The 16,582-nt window shown below is 39.5% G+C and overlaps 1 protein-coding gene across 3 annotated transcripts; it reads right to left on the bottom strand.

The window, feature by feature from the left end:
* Positions 1 to 10,226: 10,226 nt before the first annotated feature.
* On the bottom strand, positions 10,227 to 15,229 carry c19h1orf216 (chromosome 19 C1orf216 homolog). 3 transcript variants are annotated; one of them, XM_058047082.2, is made up of 2 exons: positions 15,087 to 15,229; positions 10,227 to 11,721 (listed from the first exon to the last, which is right to left on the bottom strand). In XM_058047082.2, the coding sequence occupies exon 2, from the start codon at positions 11,697 to 11,699 to the stop codon at positions 10,710 to 10,712; it is 990 nt and encodes a 329-aa protein (XP_057903065.2). In that variant the 5' UTR covers positions 11,700 to 11,721; positions 15,087 to 15,229; the 3' UTR covers positions 10,227 to 10,709. The 3 variants fall into 3 exon arrangements, with proteins under 3 accessions (XP_057903065.2, XP_057903064.2, XP_057903063.2); XM_058047081.2 differs by lacking the exon at positions 15,087 to 15,229 and adding an exon at positions 14,928 to 15,061; XM_058047080.2 differs by lacking the exon at positions 15,087 to 15,229 and adding an exon at positions 14,704 to 14,855.
* Positions 15,230 to 16,582: the final 1,353 nt, after the last annotated feature.

The raw sequence follows: 16,582 nt of genomic DNA, 5'->3' as shown, positions 1-16,582 counted from the left end.
CATATTTCATTTACACATGTTCCAGCCGAGCCGCTTAGTCCGCCTTGGCAGTTGCGGGGACGGGAGGTTTTGTGGGAAGGGTTTGTCACCGTTTAGGCCAGGATTTGTTGTTTTCTGAAACCGGCACCTGATATTGTAGACTCGGACAAAACGCTTGGTTACTGTAGCTTAAATGAAATACTGGACGACATGAGTACATTTTAATAAAATATAAATAAGATTAGCATATTTACAAATGTATAGAAATGGTTTTATTTCATTGCCAACAAAATGTCATTGCCTGGCTCCTGTATAATAATAAATAATAATAATAATAATGTGGAGAATAAATAGATGACATCAAATATGAACATTTTATTATTAAGGGAGAAAAAAATAAAAACCTACATTGCCCTGTGCCGCCTGAAAAGGGTACAAAGCCACTTCTAAAGCTTTGGGACTCCAGCCAACTACAGTGAGAGCCATTATTAACGCATGGAGTAGTGAGATGAGTGGGCCAAAATTTTACAGCGCTTTAAGAGACTCATTGCAAGTTATTGCAAACGCTTGATTGCAGTTGTTGCTGCTAAGGGTGGCCCAACCAGTTACTAGGTTCGGGGGGGGGCAATCACTATGTACCATTTAAGTGTGACAAAGACACACTTTTCACACCAGTGTATGCATCTATGGTAATGGTTTTATTTCATTTGAACATGCATCAGATTACAATTGAATGCATCACATAATCAGTTCACAGTTCCACATGTCCAAAAGGAGTAGGAAGAAGCAAAGCTTATTAAATCCTACCCCTCCATCTGGTACTTTCACAATCAGTAACTGTTACATTTGTTCACTTCCTGCTTTCCATAATACAGTTTAAGGTTTTTTTTTAAATAATGTACCTCGTACCGAAGTATGAGTTGATATGAGCATCCAATGACATAATGGGTACCATAGTAAGTGTCAATATAGTGATATATATAGCACATCATGACTGGTTCAAGACTCTTCTTCCTTGTATTTAGCAAACATCAACTGCTTGTATTGTTTCTTGAATTGGCTCATCGTTGTGCATTGTTTGAGGGTCTTAATCAATCCATTCCATAGTTTGATTCCACATACTGAAATGCTATGGCTTTTTAACGTAGTCCTAGCATATAAGTGTTTCAAATGTAGTTCTTCCCTGAGATCATATTTCTCCTCTCTTGTAGAGAAGTATTGGAGGACATTTTTAGGCAATTGTTTTTTTTTTAGCCTTATGCATTATTTTAGCTGTTTGAAGATGAACTATATCAGCAAGTTGAAGTATTTGAGATTTTAGAAGTAAGGAGTTAAAGTGTTCTCTGTAGGCGGCATTATGACCTGACCTTTTTTGCAGTACATTTAGCGAGTGAAGATTGCTTTTATAGTTATGACCACATATTTCCACACAATAAGTACGATCTGGTAGAACCAAATGTAATGCCTTGTTTCACCAAAATAACACAGTAGTAGTACTGAATAGATGTGGGACCATCATTATCTCCTACCTCAGTGGTATGAATATTTGTTGTTGACAGCTAAGTATTTGTGATTTTAGAAATAAGGAGTTAGTATGTTCTCTGTAGGCGGCATTATGAATTATCCTTACTGACCTTTTTTGCAGTACAAATATAAGTAAATACAAGTAAATGTACACTTTATAGAATGTTGTGAATTATATTTTACAGTCAGGTGAAGTGTTGTGTAGCTGGATGGAGTGTGACGAGTCCTGTCGCGTTCACTGTGGGAACGGAACTGGAGGAGTCTGTTGGAGAATGAATTCTGTTGTTTCTCTAATTGAAAAAAAATATTTACCAATGAATATATACATTTAATAAATTGAAATAAAGGCAAATTGATCAACTTTGTTTTAGATTGTTCGCATGTGAAGTATAACTCATTCTGTTTCATCATCACTGCATGCATATGCATACACAATCTGTAATTCTGTCGTCTAAAAACATCAGATGGCAAATTTACACGCTCTCGCTGGTGTGTCAAGTCTGCGCCCCCCCCCACCCTCAAAGACAGTTGGATAAAAGAGCAAAAGGACGCACTTTTCCTTGCAGGATAAACAGACGGCTGTTTGTTATTCATTCTCATTGTACATAATGGTGGAGCCATTAATCCCTTTTTTGCTGGAAGATGCCGTGAAAAAAGGCACATAGAGCGGCGCTGACATGTAACAGTTTTACCCAAATCGGTAGGTGAGTGGGCAGGGGTGGTGGATTAAGTGAGGACCGGCGCATAGCCTTAGGCCACAGTTGGGAATGGGACGGCAGAGATTAGACGGCGAAACACGATGCGAATAGGTCGTTTGGGTGGGCTGAGATGCAGCGTAGGGTGGGTCAGCGTGTCGCCAATGACTGTCTTCTTTTGGTAGATACAATGCGCTCACTTGATTGGCAATGCGTGACTATAAAAGATAAGAGACTGCGCGAGAAGCCACGTGACGGGAGATTAGACTGGGAATTTGCATTCCGCGTGTTATTGGATTGATTTTTTTGGCAAAGTTGCGGAGATAAATTCATGGGGCTGCATTATTAAACAGCTTGGTCCTGCAGGCCACCATATGTCAAAATTGGAGTTTAAAAAAAAGGGGTGCGAATTCTGGTATCGAACCGATGACAAGTCAGTGTGGGGCTTTCAAATGCAATGGATGTTAGTGTAAGAATAAATGAAAACAATGTAACAATATGCATGTGCATTGTTATTTCAAAACAGTATTGTTGTATTGAGTGAAATATTTCTACATTTATTGAATCTATATTCCTAAAATCACAATTATTGGTATACCCTTGGTATCCACACTACGGATATTTGGGTAGGCCCCTGTTGAACACAACACAAAAGGCCTTAGGGCAGGGGTCTCAAACATGCGGCCCGCGGGCCAAATGTGGCCCGCAGGACACTAGTTTGAGGCCCCCCGCCTTGATATAAAAGTTTAATGTTAGTGCGGCCCCGCGCAAGTTTGATATGGATGCTGTATGGTATCATGTACCCAGAAAAAATTATTACGTTTGATTAATGTTCATGTTAAAGGTTAAATAACTGTTAATAGTTATCCTCCCTATCCATGTGGAAGTGGTACATTTTTGGCTATTTAAGTTTAAAGGAAATAACTTGGAGGCTACCGTTTAGGTCGCTAGCTCTCTAGTTTGCGAGTTAGCATGTGTCTCAAGACCCTGCAGTTGCGCAATATGTTGTAAATAGAAAGAGTATAAATGTGACTATAGTCGTGTTTTGTCATGTCTACAGGGCTCTAATAATGCTTTGTTCATTTTAATCTGAAAAAAATAATTTGTCTATATCGCACTCTCACTATATGTGGTTTCTTATGTGGTTTTGCCGTTTTATGATTATTATTATTATATTTATTTATTACTGATTGATTGATTTTCTTTATTCTTGATTTGTTTATTTATTTTTCATCTTATTTTGTGCAGAAAAATAAAAATTAACATATTTGAGAACAGTGGAATGTTTTATCAGAGCTTTTATTGTAGGAAATCAGAACCAAAGCACTGAAAAACTTTGTATATTTTTTTGTTTTTAATAAATGCGTTTTTTGTTTTTTTTGGGAAAACCTGATGCGGCCCCAGCCTTGCCCAGAGCCGAGCTCCAGTGGCCCCCAGGTAAATTGAGTTTGAGACCCCTGCCTTAGGGGATTAAAAGTATATATATAGCAATAATATACTGTTATTGTTTGGGTGGTATTGGTAAAAGTCTCAAACAAAATCCATTCATAAATTAAAATGTTTGTTTTTAAAATGATTATTACTATTATATAACAAAAAAACAGTATATGTTTTAATGAAGTATCTACAGTACCTTCAATTTCACAGCACTCAGGTGGTCACGACCTGCTCCATATGTGGCTTTTGTGGACAAAGTGTCACCGTTTAGCTCCAACTTTGCGCCTCAGAAGAGGGAAGGGGGACCCCCGGTCAGCCATGGGGGTCTATCAACATCGGGGGGAGGCGGGGGAAGGAGACAAAAGAAAAAGAGCAAGTTAAATGGAAGTGACAATGTGCAAACATTCCTGCCGGCAGCTGCGTGGCATTCTCTGTATACACACACACACACACACACACAGCATCACCCTGCGTGGTCACCAGACCCTTGTGACCCCCACCTACACCCACCCACCCACCCCTCGTGCCTGGCACACGCACCTGCCGCTCCCAGCCGTGCTTTCACTTGACAAGCACATAATCTAGGGGCGGGTCCCGGGCCCTGCTCCACTCAATGTGTTCTTGAGAAAACCCCTTATGCGTGAAAAAGCTCCCTTTCTCCGTCTTTTGTCCGGCGCCGTTTTATGGGGCAACATTGAGCATTATGAGGTTTGGGGGATTTTTCACAGCACTCTATAGAAGACGATAATCCTTTCAGCCAGGAGACGAATAAAAACTTTAACCTGCTGTTTTTCATATTTATTAGCTGGTTAAAGCGGGCGAGGCAGCTGAGCCGTCTCACACACACACACACACACACACACACGTCGCTCTTCTGATGGACTCCATTGTTGAGCTAACTTCATCAATGGACATGGAGTCAAGTGGTTGAGGTTACAAGGGTTGCTTTTCTGTGCAGTTCAACAAGTTGTTAGGTGATATTGTGACTAGGGCTGTCAAATGATTAAAATAATTAATCAGATTAAACACAATTTATCGATCATGATGAAGTCATTCAATACCAAAAAAGTTCTCCTCCCATTTTGTGTGGAAGTGGTACCTTTTTGCATTCTTACTTTGTCCTTTTTCCACACTCAATTTCTCAGTAGCCACGTTTACATAAGGAGGTTTTCTGTTTCCGAATGGAATCTTTCCGAAAGCAATGGTATACATAGAAAGGAATATTCCAATGACGTGTCTACATGCGCCGCTATAATCAACCAGAATAGTCAATAGTCAAACTTTCCGACACAAGATACCTCAATCGGATTGGGGAAAGGAATATTCCACCCCTGTGAATCCCATTATATATTCATTCGAATTGGCACTTTTCTTTTGGAATAAGGTGTATACAAAGGTTACATTCTTTCCGTTTGAGCAAATAACCCGAATGAAATTGGAATATTTGGGTCCATGTAAACGTGGCTAATGATCGTGGAGGAGTGTAGCGTACAGAAGGTTGGTGGAAATTTGAACGTATTTACACGCAAATCCCCATGTTGTTTATGTTGGTATTTAGGTATTTGAGCTGTCAGAAACGCAAAAAATATTTGTGTTCTTTCAATGAAATAAAGTAATAATTGCATATTTCCGACATAGTTGCAAATGATGATTAACTCAGACAATATTCAAAAAGACAACCCCTTCAGTACCAGTCATTTTGGACGATTTTCACGGAGCTTTCTTAACAGTAAAACATAAGTCAGATAATGCTTTCTCCTTTTTTTTTTTTTTAAGTTTTTTTAGTTTAAAAAAGTTTAGAAACTTTCACTTTGACACATTTTTTTTCTCATAAACAACCCAATAAATGGGTTGAGCCATGTTGTACTGAGCAGCCTAAACCATGGGGAGTCCAGGCTTTTTCCACCACTCTGCTGCATCTCCAGTTTCTATTCTATGGTCTTCATCACATTTAGGTGTCACTCTTCTCTGTTCCTAAGGTAAACTGGGATTTAGCAAATGACTGTTAAGAGGTTCAAACATCAGGTTTGGCATCCCGTCATCCTTCCACGCACCTCCCGCCTCAGTCGACAAGTCTTTCCATCCAGTTCATCATACCCAGTCCTGCGGCCGCAACTTCCCTCTACCCTTCCTCACCCTTCGCCCCCCCCCCCTCCATCCCCACAACCACCACCAGCACCACCTCCTCCACCCCCTTTCTGTCAAAGCTGATTGTTTCCACGCCAGCAGAGTGCTGCGGGCTAACACACTGTCACACCACATCAGGCAGAGGAAAGAAGGGGTGAGGGAGACTATGATAGCTTCTATATGCATTTCTATGTTCAAAAAGACACCCCCCCTCCACTCCACCACGCCACACACACACACACCAGCCGAAGCCTTGGCCACAGCAGGAGTGTAATATAAGAAATATTGTCCAAAAGAAGAAGGTGCTGAATACCGTTTTGGTTGATTTCTGCACTATGACTTGCTCTACTGTCATGCTAAAATACATGATATTTTTTATTTTGCAAAAAAGAACCAATCCAATCTGGTCAGAACTTATCGTATATACATTATACAGTGCATATGTAAATTATTTTAAGGCTGCGTCTCATAGTTGTGCTCTTAGCATCAACATTTAAACTTTTTCTCTGTACATTAATTGTTATTTTTAAATGTCTTTATTAAATATTGTTTTTTAATTTAATTTAATTTAATTTAATTTAATTTAATTTAATTTAATTTAATTTAATTTAATTTAATTTAATTTAATTTAATTTAATTTAATTTTTAATGTAATATGTAATTATCATTATTTTGGATGATAGGGTATATAGTAGGTCTACAGTATAGGCCACAACGCTGCTCCCTAGCGTCCAAATATGTAAACTGCTACCACAGATGGCCTTTTCCTAATGTGTTTGTTATCTAGTGTCGCCCTCTAGTGGACGTTATTAATTCACCTCCCCGGGCAGTGTGTGTGCTCTGGTCCACATTGGTAAAGCCAAGTTGTGATAGTCCAGTGATGCAAACGAGAAAGAAAATAGCTTATCTCAAATGAGTGTGATAAGATTGTTTTTGAATTAAATTGTTAAACAATGTCACACAAAGCCTAGCAGTGTGTTCGTTATCGTCCTGCATGATTACTGGTTATTTAGAGGACTGTTTGAGAAATGTGAGGTTTTTTTTTTTTTCATTTTTAGATGCTTAAATGAAAGTGGAGGGTAAGTATTTTATTCAATTTTATTCCCACTGCTGGTTATCAATTTGATTATTTTTTATTATAACTAAATACAGCTTAATAAAATTATAAAATTTAAACAAAATAATTCCATCCTTTCTGAGTAAAAAAAATATTACAAAAATATTTCAAAAAAATCTACGTGTCCCCTGGATGCTTTGATTTATTTTTTTTTAAGTTCTGAAACCCCTGGAATCTTCCTTTCCAAATACTAATAATAGTAAAATTGTAATAATTGTCTACTTATTAGGGATGTCAAATGATTAAAAATTTTAATCTGATTAATCACAGTCTCCAAATCAATTAATCATGATTAATCACCATGTCTCACAATGGCTGAACTATGCCCATTTTTACTGTCTATTTATTGAAAGAAAGACCAATTGTAGGGTAGGATTATGTATATTTCTATGTATTAACATTTGATATGAATCAGACTTGAACAGTTTTATTATGAGCAATGAGGACACCACGTCATTTAAGATGAATTTGAATGTTTTGAGTGATTTTTATGGGATTTCCCTGCATCCTTTAATGCATTTAAATCTACTTAATATTACGGGTTACAAAGTAATTGACAAGAATATATACACTTATTGTTTTTTTATTTCCATTTCTGATTTAGACCTTCTTGGGTGTTGATGAATGCTAAGGGCTACCAGTTTGATACACATTTCTCAAATAGACAACTTACCTTTAAATATATGTTATTGTGAATAATTCATGATATTCGTCTACCCTACTGCAATGTTTAGCAAGCTAGCAGTTAGCAACACAACATCTCAGCTATAAGCAATACACTGAACTTACTGAAATAGCATGCTAACAATAGCATGAATTAGTGCCAAATGCGAACTTAGTAGCTCAGCAGTTACTGTCCAATTTGGCGACTCAATCCCAATATACTCCAATATCACGGTACAAACAACATTTAGCATTGAAGAAATGAGAAATAACCAAGTTACTCACATTTAGAAGTGCACAATGTTAGTTGAACATCAAATGTTACGACAACACTGGCACGTGCGCTGCTTCTCCGGTGCATTCAGGTGCCCATCAAGTGTCGTAAATGGTAGCTGCGTTTAATTATGTTCAATTAAAGCTGCAAAAGAGAATGGACACTGGTAAATCAGTCTTTTGTACAAATGTTTAAAACATTTAAAAATATGCTGTCCTTTCAAGTTTACATGCAATTGTGATTTCAACAAGAATAACAATGAAAAAAACAAGATGAAAAACGAGTTTGCATGTTGGTGTGGTGTTCGGAGTGACAGTGACAGCATCTCGCCATCTGTTTCATGCGGAAGTATTGCTATGAGTAACGGACTAAAGATGTGTTTGTTTTAGAGTTGAGATACATAAATTATGTTTGAATTTCACTTCTGTTTATGTTCATCTTAGAATAAAGTTATAAAAAGGCGATACAGTCCTTGGGGAGTTACACTGTACCGCCGTCTGTCGTCATAACAGTGGGGTGGCTTGCTATGGTGCGCATGCGTAAATTACGCCCCAAATATAATTTTATTCATAAAATAAATTAGAAAAAAACGGTAGAAAATTAATGAATTAGTTAGTCGTTAACGCGTTATTTTTGACAGCCCTACTATTTATACAATATGAAGATATTAATGGGACTGCAGTTCATCAGCATTATCATTATCGTTATTCAGTATAATAACACAGATGAGGTCTTGAGACCTTGAAATCATATTTAGTGTTGAACAAATCCCCATCAAAAGCTGCGTTTGTTCTCAGCGTGTCCTGTTTTCGACGTGGTCGCATGCAGGCGGCTCCCAAAACCCCCCATAACGGGTGTAAACATGTTATCCTTATGCTGTGGGGGGGTCAATATGGAAATTGGCTCCGCTTCACCACAAAGAAGGCCAGACGAGAATAAGAACAGGAGGGCGTTAGCGGGCCTAGCCAGGGATTATCTCCCAACTCGCCCTGGGCCTCGGCTCTCCGGGTACTGGGTGGGATCCCCTTTTTTTTTGACCCCTGAGGGGTTCATCATGGGGCCGAGGGCCTCCATATATTCACTGAAGATTAAACGTGTGGTATCTACGTGAACACACACACAGACGGCGAGAGAGAGGTGGGATGATCTCGGTGCCGGGGGCACTGCAGCCTCACACGGCTATCACACCCTTGGCAGAACCCACCACACACTCCTCCAACCCATGTGATGGACCCCCGTACACACCAACTTTTATTCCTGCGACAAAGACGCCTTTGTTAGCTAAAAGGACATTCGGCCCCGGGCTGGAAAAAAAACATTAGATAGCTCAGAACATTGATAAACATGCTGACTGCTAAGAAAAGAAAGCTGTGTGCTAAATGTACCCCCCCCCCCTCCACAGAATACATTGTCATTGACAACATAATAAATAAACACTTATTATTATTACTTATTTAGATATTTATTCTTAGATTTCAGGATCATCTTTATATACAGCATATTATGGGATGTCTAACCATCAAGGACAGCACATTGGCAACGTGAATGTCAACAAATACATTGTGGGTCCAAAAAAAGTAAATAGTACTAAACTAAATATATTTTGGTGTTTGAGACAAGGAAAAATCTAAAAAAGTCATTTTTTAGTGTACATGTATAAAAAAAAAAAACATTGTGGGGCAATTGTTGTTCCGCAATGAAAAACATTTTAAAAATCCCAAATAATTTTTTGTGTTTGAGACATAAATAAAAATATATTTTTTTATTTCTTTAATATTTTGTGAAGTTAATTTTTTTTTAATTTAAAAGTTTTTTTGGGTGGGGGCGATGTTTGAGACAAAAAAATATTTAATATTTTGTGAGTTTTTTTCATTTAAAATAAATATTTTTTTTGGGGGGGCAGTGTTTGAGACAAAAATGTCATTTTTACTGTATGTGTAAAAAAAAAAAACATTGTGGGGATTGTTGTGCCGCAATGAAAAACATGTAACTCCAACTTTTATGAGGTCTTTTTAATTTTAAAATATCCCAAATAATTTTTTTAGTGTTTGAGACATAAATACAAATAATTTTATTTTATTTTTTTATATTTTGTGAGGTTGATTTTTTTCATTTAAAATAAAACGTTTTTTTTGGGTGGGGGCGGTGAGACAAAAATAAAAAAATATATTTTTTTTTATTTCTTGAATATTTTGTGAGGTTTAGTATTTTTTTAAAATTTAAAATAAATAGTTTTTTTGGGGGAGGGCGGTGTTTGAGACAAAAATGTCATTTTCACTGATGAAAAACATGTAACGTAAACATATGTATTGTAGTTGTTAGTAGTCTAGTTGTTTGTAATTAAAAATAAACATTTTGTTGCTAATTATTTATAATATTTAATTTATATAATATATATATATATATATATATATATATATATATATTTAGGGGGGTTTGAGATGAAGAAAAAATCATTTTTACTTATTAAAATAAAGAAAAAAAACTTTTTGGTGTTTCACTAGGCATGTAAACAGAAGACCTTTATGTATACTATTTATATTAGGGATGGTCGATAATTATTAGTACAATTATCGGTCATCTTACATATATCGGTGTCGGAAATTGAGAGTTGGACAGTATCGGCATATCATTTTCGTCAAAAAAGCCAATATCGTACATCCCTACTGTGCATGTAGGAAGAAAAAGGTAGACATTTTGGGGACGTGCGAGTCCAACGATGAGGCGACTGTATGTCACGCCCAAAACAGCAACAGTTTCACGAGTAAACATTTCATTTAGTCCACAGCTTTCGGGCCTTTTCCTGAAATGACTTTCTTCAGGCTTCTTCCACATGAGGGTTATAGCGCCACCTGTAGTTGGATTTTCCCATGCACACAGTAGAGCGTTGGTCCTACGATTGTCCCACAGCGGTGGCGGGCGCGGTATTGACCACGCCGGCGCCCATGCGCAGCAGCTCCTTCCTATGCGTGAGGATGACGTCAAAGCTGGACTGCAGTCGGTTCTGCTGCTCCTGGATGCGGCCCTGCAGGGTCCGGACCCAGCGGATCAGCGCCAGGCGGCGGTACATGGTCAGCTGCACCTGGTGTTTCTCCATCTCTTGCGCCTTGAACCTCTCGCGGTCCCGTAGCGTCCACACGGCGTCCATCAGCTTGGGAAGCTCGCCGTCCGAATCGGTGGACTGGTCGTGTTGGTCTTCGGCTCCTTCCTCCATGAGGTTTTCCAGGTGGCTCCCGGACATGGATCTTCGGCTGTAGCTTCGACGTCTGGCGGCTGCTTCTCTGTAGCTGCTCCTGGTCGGGTCGATGTCCGGGTGGCTCGGTTTGCGGTCCCATCCTCCCATCCAGTCACCAGCGGTCTCCATGTTCAGGGAGGACATGCTCCCGCCTGATTCCGAATCCGACTCGGTGTCTCCCCACTCGTCGTCATTTTCCAGCCTCATCTCCTCCTCCAGCTCGTGCCGGCTGGAGATGCTCCTCTGAAGCTCCATTTTCTCCCTGTGCTTCACCATCATCTGCCCCTCCTCTTCCTCCAGCCTCCTTTCCTCCGCCCCGTCAGGAGGCACTCGCCCGTACCCCTCATCTCCGTGTTCGATTTCGGGCAGGGGATCCAGCGTGCTCCAGCAGGGCAGACGAGAGCGAGGAGACAGGACTCCTGAGTTTTTGTGCGGGGACGGATTTGGACCGAGAGGTCCCAGTTTACAAGGACGCTCCTGGTTTTGATTCTCGTCGCCTCTTCCGCCATTGCTCATCACTGGGAAGTCATCTTTGTCGGACAGGAAGTTAAAGTTGCCATCTTGGTCATACTTCCTGTTTGGCAGTGAAAAGGCGCCATTGTTGGCGCCTTGATCTCTGTAGGCCAGATGTTGGTCCTGATGAAGCATCCCTGACCTGGACTGATTCTCACTGGAAGAACACAAGAAAATATGATATCATATATTACTGCTTTTTTGTGGAAATATACTTTCACTTTTGTACAGTAGCATCATCAGGAGCAATGGAGGGATCAGCCCCATATACTACACTACGTCACGGAGCGGAGGATCGAACCAGCAACCTTCAGGTTGGGAGACGACCACTACCAGTGAGTTGATACTTTATATCGAGTACATGCTTGTAAACATGTATTACACAATATTACTATTAGTTTTTTGCCTTTTGTCACACTTAAATGTTTCAGATTATAACCAAATGTAAATATTAGTCAACACAAAATGCAGCTTTTAAATGAAACATTTTAGATAGAGATAGAGTTGGAGAGATAGATAGAGACAGAGTTGGAGAGATAGATAGAGACAGAGTTGGAGAGATAGATAGAGACAGAGTTGGAGAGATAGATAGAGATAGAGTTGGAGAGATAGATAGAGATAGAGTTGGAGAGATAGATAGAGATAGAGTTGGAGAGATAGATAGAGATAGAGTTGGAGAGATAGATAGAGATAGAGTTGAGAGATAGATAGCGATAGATAGAGATATATAGAGAGAGATAGGGAGAGAGAGATAGCGATAGATAGCGATAAAGAGATAGCGATAGATAGCGATAAAGAGAGAGAGAGAGATAGCGATAAAGAGAAAGAGAGAGATAGCGATAGATAGCGATAAAGAGAGAGAGAGATAGCGATAGATAGCGATAAAGAGAGAGAGAGATAGCGATAGATAGCGATAAAGAGAGAGAGAGAGATAGCGATAGCGAAAGAGATAGAGAAAGCGATAGAGAGAGGGATAGCGAAAGCGATAGAGATAGCGATAGCGATAGAGAGAGGGTTAGCGATAGCGATAGAGAGAGGGTTAGCGATAGAGAGAGGGTTAGCGATAGAGAGAGGGTTAGCGATAGAGAGAGGCATAGCGATAGAGAGAGGCATAGCGATAGAGAGAGGCATAGCGATAGAGAGAGGCATAGCGATAGAGAGAGGCATAGCGATAGAGAGAGGCATAGCGATAGAGAGAGGCATAGCGATAGAGAGAGGCATAGCGATAGAGAGAGGCATAGCGATAGAGAGAGGCATAGCGATAGAGAGAGGGATAGCGATAGAGAGAGGGATAGCGATAGAGAGAGGGATAGCGATAGAGAGAGGCATAGCGATAGAGAGAGGCATAGCGATAGAGAGAGGGATAGCGATAGAGAGAGGGATAGCGATAGAGAGAGGCATAGCGATAGAGAGAGGCATAGCGATAGAGAGAGGCATAGCGATAGAGAGAGGCATAGCGATAGAGAGAGGCATAGCGATAGAGAGAGGCATAGCGATAGAGAGAGGGATAGCGATAGAGAGAGGGATAGCGATAGAGAGAGGGATAGCGATAGAGAGAGGCATAGCGATAGAGAGAGGGATAGCGATAGAGAGAGGCATAGCGATAGAGAGAGGCATAGCGATAGAGAGAGGGATAGCGATAGAGAGAGGCATAGCGATAGAGAGAGGCATAGCGATAGAGAGAGGGATAGCGATAGAGAGAGGCATAGCGATAGAGAGAGGCATAGCGATAGAGAGAGGCATAGCGATAGAGAGAGGCATAGCGATAGAGAGAGGCATAGCGATAGAGAGAGGGATAGCGATAGAGAGAGGGATAGCGATAGAGAGAGGCATAGCGATAGAGAGAGGCATAGCGATAGAGAGAGGCATAGCGATAGAGAGAGGCATAGCGATAGAGAGAGGCATAGCGATAGAGAGAGGGATAGCGATAGAGAGAGGGATAGCGATAGAGAGAGGGATAGCGATAGAGAGAGGGATAGCGATAGAGAGAGGCATAGGCATAGAACAATTTAAGTGTGACAAAGCCTTTTTCACACCACTGTATGCATCTATGGTAATGGTAATGGTTTTATTTCATTTGAACATGCATCAGATTACAATTGAATGCATCACATAATCAGTTCACAGTTCCACATGTCCAAAAGGAGTAGGAAGAAGCAAAGCTTATTAAATCCTACCCCTCCATTTGGTACTTTTACAATCAGTAACTGTTATATTTGTTCACTTCCTGCTTTCTTAATATAGTTTGAGGGCTTTTTTGTCCCGTACCAAAGTACAAGGTGATATGAGCATCCAATGACATAATGGGTACCTTAGTGAGTGTCAATTTAGTGATATATATATATATATACTGTTACATTTGTTCACTTCCTGCTTTCCTAATATAGTTGAAGTTATTTTTTTAACTTTATTTTATTCTAATTTTATTATATTAAATTATATTATATATATTATATTAAATATATTTATTTTATTTATTTATTTTTTGTCACATACCAAAGAACAAGGTGATATGACCATCCAATGACATAATGGGTACCATAGTAAGTGTCAATATAGTGATATATATAGCATTATATACAAGTATATTTGTTCACTTCCTGCTTTCCTAATATAATTTAAGTTTTTTTAAATTTATTTTTTTAACTTGGTTTTATTATAGTTTTATTATATTAAATTATGTATATTAAATTAAATATTGAATATATTTATTTTTTTTAATTTTTTGTCTTTTTTTTCTATGGATACGGTATATGGATATCACATCAATAAGCACAGTTAAGGTGAAGATTTCACCCCCCAAAAAACATCACTCAAAGACACTGTATATGCTTATTGATATAATACTGCACGTGCCATACAGACAAGGGTCAAAGACACCGCATACCCCCCCCTCCCCATAAATGTTGTTTATAATAACTGCAGGCTGCTGTGCTCCACTCCTCTTCTATTAACATCACAAATTTCACGTCCCATCACAATGGAAATGTCTCTAATGTTGTCTTGGGGCTGCTGTCAGTCCAAAGCCCCCCACTCCCCCCCCCTACTTCCTGTTCCCCCTCATCCTCTCGCAACACCAAACACACACACATAAACACACAAACATGACTACAATGCAATGAGAGTAAAAAGACAATACCACAATAGCGTCGCGGCAGGGCGGATGTTCCGGTAGTTTAATAGAGCTTCCAGATGGCGATTAAAGAAAGCATAAAAACGACGAGTAATGGCGCCGGTAGGCTGCATATTTTGATTCCAAAAAGCCTGCCTTTTATTTAATAATAATAATAAAAAAAAAACTCGATATAACGAGAACGAATGCGGCAAAAACGCATCCGCCTTTGCGCGTTATGTAACACTCACCCCATGTCTGTGCTTCTCCTCTTTCCCTCCTTCAATAAAATCACCGCAACCTCCTTTTCTTTCCTATTTGTTGCTCACACAAAAGTCACTTGACTGACATTCCGGCCTTATTTGCATAACGCATCTTTACCCCCCCCCCCTTTTCCACCATAACCTTACCTTAACGTGGCTTTGCTGGTGTGGGTGGAGAAGCAGGATGCTGCGCCTTTGACGTGTTTTCCCCCGCTCCTCCTCCTCCTCCTCCTCCACCGCGGTGTTGTTTAGCTTCCTCTTCCTCCTCCTCTTCTTCCCATCCCGACTCACACTAAGAGGAAGTTGGGAGGGCAGGAAAATAAAGAAGAATAAGAAAAAAACGTTACACTGAGCGTTTATGATGCATTGCGTAATATACTGGAGAGCAGGACCACAAATGACGTCACACTGGACACGTGGATACTGATAGTACATTGGTATTATACTATCTATACTACCAGAGCGCTCCCATCATAGGGTGTTTTTTGTAGTATATCCCTAAAAACAGCAGAACACTCTTCATAAAGAGTATCTTTGAAACATCAGCACCATCTTATGTACAAATTGTTGTATTGGTTTTTCTGGAGTAGATGCATAAAAACAGCAGAGCCCTCCTGTTTAACAGAGGATATTGTACTGCAGTTTTTGCAGTATGTCCTAAAAAAACAGCAGAGCCTGTCAAAGTTTTTGTGATAGGCCCTAAAAAACAGTAGCATGCTCTTATCGGGATGCTATGTAGTAGATCCTTAAAAACAGCAACAGATGTTGGACTAGCATTTCATTTTTGCAGGTCGTCCTTAAAAACAGCAGAGCACTCCTTTCAAATAAAGGATGTTGGACTACCGTCTCTGTAGTAGGTCCTTAAAAACAGCAAAGCACTATGCAGCAGGTCTCTAAAAACAGCAGTGCACTTCTGTCATTTAGAGGATGTTGGACTAGCATTTCATTTTTGTAGTAGATCCTTAAAAACAGCAAAGCACTCTTGTCAGACAGAAGATGTTGGACTAGCATTTCATTTTTGTAGTAGATCCTTAAAAACAGCAAAGCACTCGTCAGAGGATGTTGGACTAGCATTTCATTTTTTGTAGTCGATCCTTAAAAACAGCAAAGCACTTGTCAGATAGAGGATGTTGGACTAGCATTTCATTTTTGTAGTAGATCCTTAAAAACAGCAAAGCACTCTTGTCAGACAGATGTTGGACTAGCATTTCATTTTTGTAGTAGATCCTTAAAAACAGCAAAGCATTCGTCAGAGGATGTTGGACTAGCATTTCATTTTTGTAGTAGATCCTTAAAAACAGCAAAGCACTCTTGTCAGACAGAAGATGTTGGACTAGCATTTCATTTTTGTAGTAGATCCTTAAAAACAGCAAAGCACTCGTCAGAGGATGTTGGACTAGCATTTCATTTTTTGTAGTCGATCCTTAAAAACAGCAAAGCACTTGTCAGATAGAGGATGTTGGACTAGCATTTTATTTTTGTAGTAGATCCTTAAAAACAGCAAAGCACTCGTCAGAGGATGTTGGACTAGCATTTCATTTTTTGTAGTCGATCCTTAAAAACAGCAAAGCACTTGTCAGACAGAGGATGTTGGACTAGTATTTTATTTTTGTAGTAGATCCTTAAAAACAGCAAAGCACTCG

The sequence above is a fragment of the Doryrhamphus excisus genome, linkage group LG7 (genome assembly GCF_037039965.1).
Source record: "Doryrhamphus excisus strain RoL-2023G ecotype Guam linkage group LG7, RoL_Dexc_Guam_v1.1, whole genome shotgun sequence".
In the NCBI taxonomy this organism is placed as follows: Eukaryota; Metazoa; Chordata; class Actinopteri; order Syngnathiformes; family Syngnathidae; genus Doryrhamphus; species Doryrhamphus excisus.
The sequence above is the reverse complement of the archived record's forward strand: the minus strand, read 5'-3'. Positions and strand labels throughout refer to the sequence as shown.